A 10,127-nucleotide genomic window follows, 5' to 3' on the forward strand; every position below is an offset into this window, starting at 1 on the left:
ACAACAATCTCAAACGGGGCCTTAAACAATAATTCATATCTATAGTCAATAACATTATATGTTACCGAATTTTTTAATGGACTAGTTAGACAATATTTTCACTTACAATTAATCTTATAATGTATGGATTCCTTGAAATTTATGATATCACAATTTCCAATCCCACAGTCCTCCATAGTCCTTACTCTTCAATGTTAACATTAAGATCCCTGCTTTCAAAGCAAAATAAGTAATATCAATTTATCCTAATTAATCGAACCAATTAACCACAAATTAACAAATAGACATTGAATTTGGGTTTGGGTTTGGGTGTACTTTGGTTTAGTTTGAACAAATAGGTATCGTTTTCAGTGAAAAACAAGTAAAAGAAAGAGGAGTCAAATCCCAACCCCAATCCCAATACCAAACCCAAACCCCCAGCATGGGCTACATGGGCAAAGCCCAAAAGGCCCGGCCACCGAAACGGCGACACAAGTGTTGGACCGCACGTGATTGGTGATGTCATCAACACTCCCCTCTCTTAATTGTTGTCATTGGGTCCACTCCACGTGTGTGTTGCTTTGGGCTGACCACCCATTTTCTTTTTCTTTTTCTTTTTTTGTTTGTTTTTTTTGGTATGGTTTTGTACTTTTGTTGGTTGGGAATTTGGGATTTAAAAAATATATAATAATAATAAAGAAAAAAGTAGTTCAGTCATTCAGTGTGCAAAATTCAACAACCTGTTGAAGGCTGTGAATGCTCACTGGTGACCACTGACCAGACCCAAATTGCAGACAGACAGGCAGGCAGGTCATGTTTTCTGGGGTTTCAGATCCCAAGCTCTGAGGCCCCAAGGTAATCCCAACAAAATATATACTATTGTTGCATTATACATTTTACAAAATTCCAAAAACAAAGAAAAATTTATGGTTTTTTCCGCATTTTAATATTTAGATGGAGAAAAATTTATTTTACGTGTTAAATTATAAATATGTAAACATTAAATATTCATATTATAGAAAAATTCCTAAAATATAAACATAATTTACTTCTCAAAACAGCTTATCTTATTTTTCTATTTTGTTTAGAAGACAGCTTACCTTATTTTAATGGCAACTATTGTACCTACTAAATTATGTTCATAAAATAATGTAACAATATCTCATTTATTTAATAAGTAACAAAGATTTATGCAAACGTATTATTTGCTGAACATATTAGATGAGGAAATTTCCTAAGTGTAGCATTATTCTATTTTTATAAGCAAACTACAAAATCAGACCTTCATCACTCAATTTGACACCAATAGACTATTAATGCAATTAGACCAGTGATTAGAAATTGTTATGGTTACTGCAATTGGGAAAGGAGATTGAAAGAACAGAGTTATGCTTGGACCACCAGGGAAAAAAAATTATTTTACCTGTTAATTATCATTATTTTTGGGCTACATAAAAAGTCCTAAAATATTTTAAAGCGGGAGTCAAGGGTTCTATGTCTGGTGGAAGCTAAGTGTGAAATAGCAAATAGAAATTCAATGGGGATGCAGAACCAAATTGCTTCAAATTGGAATGGTTGAGGTTTCATTTTCAAGGCAATTCCACTGTTGAAGTTGAAGGACAAAAAGGCAAAATTCTTTTTTTTTTTTTTTTTTTTGAGAGGCAAAAGTCTTAGTAGTATATAATAAGTTTATGTTGGTATTCTTTGGGCCATAACAGCACAGGCAAAGTTTAAGACACTTGGAATGGGAAGAAAAACCAAAGAGTAGGACAGTAGGTAACTAGGTACATGGTCTGCTGGTGTAAATGCACATCCAAAAAGAGCAAAGGCCAATTTAATAAAGTCAAAAACTAAATGCCAATTCATGAAGCCAAAGGTCTCCACCTTTTTTCAATCATCTAGATTCCACTAAATCATTATTATTCAATGCAATAATATTGAAATCATTCACCAAATAATGTATCAGTATCTCATATATTAAAATGAAATAAGATTCAAAGTGAACATAAAAAATAAAATAAAAATAAAGGTTCAACATCAAGAAGTGGCCTAGGTTTGAGTACAAATGTCAGTACTCACCACTCTATTCAATACAGTAACCATGGGCAGCAACTTAATTTTAAGGAATAGTATGTATAGTATTGGCACTTGGCAGCTAAGAATTTAAGGTATTATAGTCTATCTGTCCATATACCATTTTGATGGAATCTACTTCACATGCACTTGGCTTCAAGCTTAACATGCATTATCATGGAGCCAACCAAGCACCTGGCTTCTTAAAACGAATCCCAACAAGCAGGGGGTTCAATCATGTCTTTTAACTAAACCATATTACATTATGGAGCATTCAATTTTTTGTATTGTACTAATTTTCATTTTGGATAGGGATGACAATTTTCAACCCAAACATTATTTAAACATGAAACTAACAACTTAAATTTTTATCTTTTTTTGGCCCTGTAACAACTTAAAATGACGTGTGAAATTGGTATTGTATGAAAAGAAATCTACTTCTTTCCTTTTCTCAATTTTTTGAGCTAGTATAGTTTCAATCTAGATTTTGTGAAATTTTATCTTATGGAATTAATGGGTTTGGTATAGAGATAAATGACTAAGATTTGAACCTAGCATCTATCTCTTCCTCATTCTACTCGGTGCCACTTGCATTAGAGCTCATGTTCAATTTAGACATAAGATGAGTCGTAATCTTAATCCAAACATGATTCATGTGAGTTTGGTCTTATTTACCATTAAATGACCATTCACCTTGGTCACTCTCTTAAATGCAATTTATTCATACATGATTGACTGTCATTTGACTTTTTTAAACGCCTAGAAATGCTAAAGATGTGAATAGAGCAAAATCTTCTTTGCATTGCCTAGAAACACTAATAGGTGGGAAAATGAACCATCAGAGTCTTGAACAAGAGAACAATTCATTTCCAGAGATCAGATCATGCTACACAGGCATGAAAATTTTCACCATAGTTTTTGGGATATTATTAATACTTGGTAGAACATGTACACTTGCACAAGAAATATGCTAAGATGACACAGTTAATAAAGAGGAGTCCAATATTCCATTTCTCCTAACTAAATTAAGTGAACAAATAACCCTTCAACATTCATTCAGTAGTCTCAATTGCCATAATAGACTACTAAGCAAATATGCTCAAAGGACCAGTCTTATTTGATGCACTCAGTCCATTTTCAGCATTTTGCATTCCTCTAATCCATGTCCTGCAAAACAGTTTTCAACTTTCATGAATGATTGTCCATAAAATCATGGAATCTGCAGAATCAAGTCGATATGGCATCATAGGAAGCTATTCCTATGTGTTGAAAGTTAGATTGAAAATTTTCCCAATGTTTGGAAGAGAAGGAATGCATTGGAAAGAAAGATTCATACATCTATTAAGTGAGAGATTATTTTATTTACTTACCTTCCCATACTTTCACTGGCTGGACGGGTTAGAATAGTCAGTCTTTTTGCTGTTTTCATAAAATCACTGCATTGCCAACAAAAGGGGAAGAGAAACAAAACCCAATGAATAAATACATGGCTGATGAAACCAAATTCACCTGACATGCGAGTTAAGGTTTCGTGTACACAGGCAGTTGTTAAGAGAAGGAAGATATAACATAAAACTGATACCTGAACGGTTCATCTCCAGTTTGTTTAACAGCACCAGTTGCATCTCGGTAAAGAACATGGCTAAGCATCTCTGTTTTTTCTATTCCAAACATGTTTGCTAGCCTCCTGTGTAGCTCTTCATAAGAGCCAACAGCTGAGAGGTCAAGAGTCCGTCCCACGTCCTCTGACTCCATGAATACTTTGCAATGACCAGTATCCAGGTCAAATTCAGAAGCTTGAAAATCCTTGTGCCACGGAAACCCAGCACTAGAGGATTTTTCTAGTGAAATCTGCCGCTCAAGTGCAGATTCTGAAAGAGAAAGGAACTTTGTCCTGTCTTGATTCCCACCTTTTGAGTTTTTCCCAGTAAGAACCTGTGAAACTGCATCACTGGAACAACTACGAGAAATCTGCTGCTCAGTAAGTATTGGTTGACCAAAGAGTAAAAACTGGTGTTGCTTCACATTATCAGATTTCTCCAGGTTCTGACTAGAATTCCCCATTGTTAGCAAGCAGGATAGGTTTTCGTTGCTGTTTGTGTGGCCTGTCCTGATGCCATTGGAAATTCTAGAGTTTTGATCGAACCTCTGGAAACTGGACGAGAACAGCCCCGACTGCAGTTTGTTGTTAAAGTGGAGATCTGATAAAGATATTCTAAATTGAGCATGCCTGGCTCCCTGTATGCCTGCAGGAGTGTTATCAGGTAGACAACACATGGGGCTGCTGGGCCCAAGGGGGTTGCCTGAAAACGACGGCAATGTTAATTGCCCATCAAGAGTAAAGTCTGAGTGTTGCGGGAGGCGCAACTTCTTTCTTGGCGGTGAAAAGGGTGACATGTGGATAATGGGAAAATTCGATACCAGTTCAATCAACCATGGGCTGACACACTTCACATTCTGTAACAAATCTGGCTCATCCCATGTCACCTGTAATATGGTGGTTTGTAAATAAATGTAAGAGGGAAGTGATGCAAAAGCAGGATTGAATGAGATAACTGCATCATATTCACCAATAGTGAGTAACGTACGAAAAATTGAGTCTACAGCAACCATACAAACAATTAGATGCTTTAGGACTCCATAATCATCCAAGACACATGCATCATTCAGACATCACCGACTTTGGACTAAACGGGGTGGGAACTCCACAGTTTGTCTCAAGTAAAGAGCTGAGTAAAACTCTGCTTCCATGTATGTAGAACTCTTACTTTTTTTTATCAGAAAACATACAATTCTTCCCAAGCACAGTAAACATATCGAATGAGTTCTCAATCCCCAAATTAAGCCAATTTTTGGAATTAAGAAAAATGATGCCATGCATGTGGACATGATGTGGTCTGTTTAGAATATTTCAGGAACTTAAATGAAAGGGCCGAAATGTTCCACTATTAATACAAGAAAGATTCTCATGTATTGTTCCACACTACTATCATGACCATATGGGATCATGGCATCATGTCATCATGTAAACTCCACAAATGTCATGCCAGACACATGTTCTAACAGCAAAAGATGTTGATGCTTCAGACCACAATTACAGCCAAATCACACAAGGAGGGTGGTCTCTAAACATAATAGACGCAGGAAATTCAGTAAATAGTCACCAAACTAAGCTGGGGATAAGAAAATCTTAAGCAGATGAGCCAACTAAATTTTTAATGGGTTTATCCTCAACGGAAACAATCAGCTTGGCACATTATGAATCATTTAGTTTCAGTGCTACAAATGGATCAAGAAGCTAAAAACACTCAGAACATTTTGCAGCATCTAACCAATTCACAAGAGCTAAATCTCAAAAGACTATAAATCCAAGAATTTACTGAAACTGCTACAAGGAAGAATGTGTAAAACATGCAAGAGAAATCTGACTATTGTCTCCCTACCAACAAAACAAACAAGACAACAAGCAAGCACAGTCCCAACAACACAAGCGCTGAACAATTGACAAACAAAATTCCAAAAGCAAATACAAGTTGAGCACCAAATCACAAAAGAGCATTATGATTCAGACAAAGGTGGGACATATACAAATAGAATACCTGTAGAAGTCTCCATGGGGAATTAGGCCAGCGGATGGGGTCAGCAACCTGAACAGAAGCAATGGTGCCCATGAACCAGCTGATCCTAGAAGAGTCCTCAGTCTCAAAGGCCATCTTGAACCTCATTCCAGAGCACCACTGGACCCTCATCGCTGCCCTCACCGCCGCGGCCTTAACGCAGAACTCCGGTGTGCTGGCCCGCGGATAATAAACAACCTCAAAAGGCTGCCCATTCGCCGCCAAAGTGGCGGCTTCAACAACACTCTCAGGCCTCACTCTCCCCTGGCCTCTCAAATTGCCATTGGGGCTGGACTTCCCACACCCATTTCTCAACACTTTGTTCTCATCCTCCCTCAAAAACACAGAGAACCCACCATAGGGCAAACCAGCAGAACCACCATGGTTCCACCCAGAAGTCGATTCGGGTGCGCCTTCTAGTCCCCGCTTGGCCCTTCGAATCCCGACGCAGAGATCGCCATTCTCGGCCCTCAAGAACACAATGGAGTCCCCAGCAACCAGCTTCTTCTGGTTCACAAATGTGCTCCACCCAGTGGTCAACAAATGCCGGCGAGGTGTGCCTCTGTATATATGCCTAAACTTCCATATCTCACCATGAACATCTTTAGCAACCACCGTCTGGACCGGCGGGTCCGCCGAGTAATCCAAGCGGGGAAAGATGGTTTCCGCGCAGTACCTCGGAACAGAGAACCCACCGCCATTGTTAGCGTCCGATTGGGTCAGTGTCTTAGCGAAAGAAGCTGGCTTTTCCGAATTTTCAGACCCATCAGAGTCAACAGACCCTTCGTCCGCAGCAAAAAGCTCGTTGCTTTCCGACGGGACCAGCCTCATCTTCGCGAAGACCTCGTCGGTTTCTGGGTCGGCCATGAATTTGATGGAAGCCACGCGACAGAGAACGAGAGCTGGGATTCTCAGAGAGGCTGCTGCGAAATCGACGTGGGCTTGGGCGTGCTCGGCGTGGCCCTGCGGAAAGTAGAAGACTTTGGAGTTCACCGGAGGCATGTGGACCATGCCGCCGGCGCAGGCGTGCCATAGCTGAGGGTCCAAGCTCTTCTCCGAGTCTTTCATGGTGTTGAGTTCTCTCTCAAATGCAATTTCCAAAGGTACCCAGATGAAGAAACAGTGGCTTTCGCTTTTGCTGTTGAATGTTGAATGTTGAATGTTGAATGTTGAATGTTGAATGTTGCTGTTGTTGTTTTAAGGCAATAAAGGCTTGAACTTCATGGTTTTTCCAAAGGCTTAGGGAGCTTGATTGAGCTTTTGATTCACTGAGAGACTGAGTAAATGCTGCCTATGAGCAACAAAAAACAGAGATCCGAAAAAAGTGTGAGAAAACAAAGCGCAAGTGAATTTTTAAATAAAAATGAAACCTCTACCTCTACGATCACTGCATCATTAAATTCACAGCTTTTTTATACCTTTCTTAGCCTCTTAGGTACAACAAAATCTTCGGAATAAAAGAAAATGTACCAAACAAACAGGATGCTTGTTTTGCTTTTACTACTGCAATTCTCTCTCTATAACTCCTCTTGCTCACTCTCAATGTGATACGGAGATCAGAGAACGACTTTTTAGATCACTACCCAGTAGTGCCCATCTGCTCTTTTTCCATTGTTGTAAAGCTCCCAATACTTAAAAAGCTTTAAACTTTTCAAAATCAGAGGTCCCTCTCTCTCTCTCTCACTCCAGTCTCTCAGTCTCTCTCACCTGAATTTTTTCATTTTCCTCCTCTCCTTATTATCTCTGTTTTGTGTCATTCATTCAGATGCAATCAGATCTGAAAACATTGGGTTTTTTTTCTCTCTCCAGAACCGAAACAAAACAAGTCTTTAAAAAAATAAACCAACCATGCATTTATTTAGCCCTTGTTTTTATTATCTCGTATTTTCTTTCGCGATATATTGGAAAATATCAGGATTAGTAATGACTAGTGAGTAATTAGTACTTAGTAGTACTTGGACTGGCTCCGAAATCAGAGCAGTCACAAGTACTGAGTAGAAACAGAAGACAAACTTAACTACACCCTTGGGTTAAAAGTTAAAAAGTCCAGTCCTTGTGGGACTAACTAGGGTTAACGGTTAACCGAAGTCCTTAGGATTAGGACCAACCCTCTGGCTTTGTGACGTGATATTTATGGCGCGTGGAATAAAAGGGACATGGTTGAATGGAAGGTGAAAGACACGCGCTGAAGGGAGAGTTGGGGAAGCGGGTTGGGGGAAGTGGGGGTCCGCGGTGTTTTGGTCGGGGCGGGTGATGGTGATGGTGATGGTGTGTCATGAGTGACATGGTTGCTTGCTTTGTATGGGGAGGTCCTGCCCTTTACGAGTCTTTGAGGGGTCTTAATGCTCTCACATGGACCTTCGGTCCTTCACTATAATTAATGCCCATTGATAGGATCAAATCAATCAATTGTTTTCTTCCTTACCATCAGTCTATCACTCATGTTTTGCCATTCATTTAAAGATTATTGTTTGGGAGGGGTACATAATTTTAATCCTGTCCCCAAGTTATATTCCAAGTTAAAAGGGTAAAACTTTTGTTGGCCAAACACATTTCACATGCATCTCACAAAATTGCGTAGAATTCATGCCCACGTTTGTGAACAAGGGTCGCAATCAAAATTTTGTGCGGGGTGATGATATTGTGGTTATGGGAGCAAATTTTCACGAGTGGTTTGAAATGACTTTTTGGTTTGCAAAAGAGAAAAATCAAAAGATCAATGATGGTATGGTACACCGATGTGGTGTCTACCAAATAAACTCTTATACTTAAACATCATTTAGTTTTCAATTCCCAAATAAAGTACTCTTAAGGGTAGATTACATGTACCTTGAATGGAGATTGACAATGGATAATTATATAGCTTGGCTCTTGCAACTGTCGATGTCGTCGATGTCATGTGGTGGCTTTGGAGTGGCTGAGAGATTTGAACCTCCTCCCAACCTATAACAAGTTTTAGGGGTGGTGGAATTGATGGGCGGTTACTTGTGTAACCATAATGATCATCCTATTTTTCATTTTTGAATTGATTTGCTAATTAATTGTGTGCAAAAGACTCAGACTTAGTTTGGTATTGATGTAAGAAAAAACTGCTCTAAAGTAAAACAATTGTAAAGTAAGGTCAGCGGCAAAGTAAATGGCCATAATAAAGCAGTTGAGTGTTTGATAAACTTTGTTTTTAAAAATATTGTGAGTGTAAAAAATAACATTAAAGTGTTTGGTAAATTTTAATATAAAACTATTGTGGTTGTTTATAATTATTAAAATAGACATGATGCTGAAAGTGTTTTTCACTTATTTGTTTGGTAAAAAAGGGGGCCTTTTAAGTATTTATAATTTTTGGTCTACAAATTTATATCAACATTAAAATTACTAAAAACAAAATCATTAAATAAGTATTGTATGCATATTATAATTTTAATGGTACAAAAAAATATTGGGGATAATCTTTTGTTATTTTGGATAAAAATTAAAGATATATTGGGCAACTAAATTTTTTTAATAATTAGGCCCACAACTTTCATTCACTGCAGTTTTGAAAAGCATATGGATAACTGCTTTTCAAAACTGCAGTAAGTGATCTAGAATAGTTAGGAACTACAGTTTTTGGTTTTGTTATAAAATACCAAAACTATTGTGAGTAATCTAGAATTGTCATTGATAATAGTTTTTGGTTGTCCAACAACAATTCCAAACAGGCCCTTAATTCTTGCGAGGCCAAAGTTGGCCATGTTGGTCCTTTTACAGCCAAAGACCTTCTTAACCCTACTAGATTAAGTGACAAAACACTTAGTTCCAAGGCCCAATATAGGGCCTTAAGTCCAAAGTTAAGGACCGACAACGGTGATCCACAAGCATAAGTCGAACAATCGTCTCAAGAGAAATGACGTTGGTTTATGTCAAAACCTATGCATGGGTTTTGACTTGCTTTACTAGGGTATGGCCAAGGGTAATTTTGTCTATATGGGAGAATAAGGGACACGTGGCATTCTCTCTTTCCAAAATAAAAACCAGTTACCACAATGGTTGTATCTCACAAAAATGGAGTGAGATCCACACCCTTAGAGCATTCGTAATAGTGGTGTTCAATGTAATTTTATTGCATAAAATTGAACTAATGAGATTAAAATTCACTTGTAGTGGTGTAGTTTATTTCATTGCAATTGATGCAATTGCAATATATAGAGAGTGCATGAAATAGCACCTTAGTATGAATTGTAATAACACCAGACAAAAGCCCTACATGTCACATGATGTTGTAGAAGAGAGATAACCAGAAAATAGAAAACCAATGAAGGGGTGACACATGTCACTTGTGGTTTATGTTTTTTTAATAAATGTATTACAATTTTTGTTACCTTCCTTTGCCTATATGTTTCTTGTTTGTACTAAATGTTTCACATGACTACATTAAATTAAAAAAACTTACAATATGGAATTTAAATTTTTTAAAATATA

At 37.9% G+C, this 10,127-nt stretch overlaps 1 protein-coding gene across 2 annotated transcripts; it reads right to left on the bottom strand.

The window, feature by feature from the left end:
• Positions 1-2,896: 2,896 nt before the first annotated feature.
• On the bottom strand, positions 2,897-7,423 carry ARF10 (auxin response factor 10). Of its 2 annotated transcripts, XM_086236430.1 has the most exons (5): positions 7,088-7,423; positions 5,652-6,960; positions 3,635-4,539; positions 3,423-3,488; positions 2,897-3,219 (listed from the first exon to the last, which is right to left on the bottom strand). In XM_086236430.1, the coding sequence occupies exons 2-5, from the start codon at positions 6,735-6,737 to the stop codon at positions 3,138-3,140; spliced, it is 2,139 nt and encodes a 712-aa protein (XP_086092556.1). In that variant the 5' UTR covers positions 6,738-6,960; positions 7,088-7,423; the 3' UTR covers positions 2,897-3,137. The 2 variants fall into 2 exon arrangements, with proteins under 2 accessions (XP_086092556.1, XP_086092565.1); XM_086236439.1 differs by lacking the exon at positions 7,088-7,423 and having other exon boundaries at positions 5,652-7,079.
• Positions 7,424-10,127: the final 2,704 nt, after the last annotated feature.

The sequence above is a fragment of the Dryas octopetala genome, chromosome 1 (assembly GCF_963921425.1).
Source record: "Dryas octopetala chromosome 1, drDryOcto1.1, whole genome shotgun sequence".
Lineage (NCBI taxonomy): Eukaryota > Viridiplantae > Streptophyta > Magnoliopsida > Rosales > Rosaceae > Dryas > Dryas octopetala.

Excerpts from the sequence above, each read along its gene's own strand:
- ARF10 (XM_086236430.1), bottom strand. The coding sequence starts at position 6,737 with ATGAAAGACTCGGAGAAGAGCTTGGACCCTCAGCTATGGCACGCCTGC. Across the intron at positions 4,540-5,651 it reads CCCCATGGAGACTTCTACAG|GTGACATGGGATGAGCCAGA; the intron begins GTATTCTATTTG and ends ACCATATTACAG. Across the intron at positions 3,220-3,422 it reads GCCAGTGAAAGTATGGGAAG|GACATGGATTAGAGGAATGC; the intron begins GTAAGTAAATAA and ends ACTGTTTTGCAG.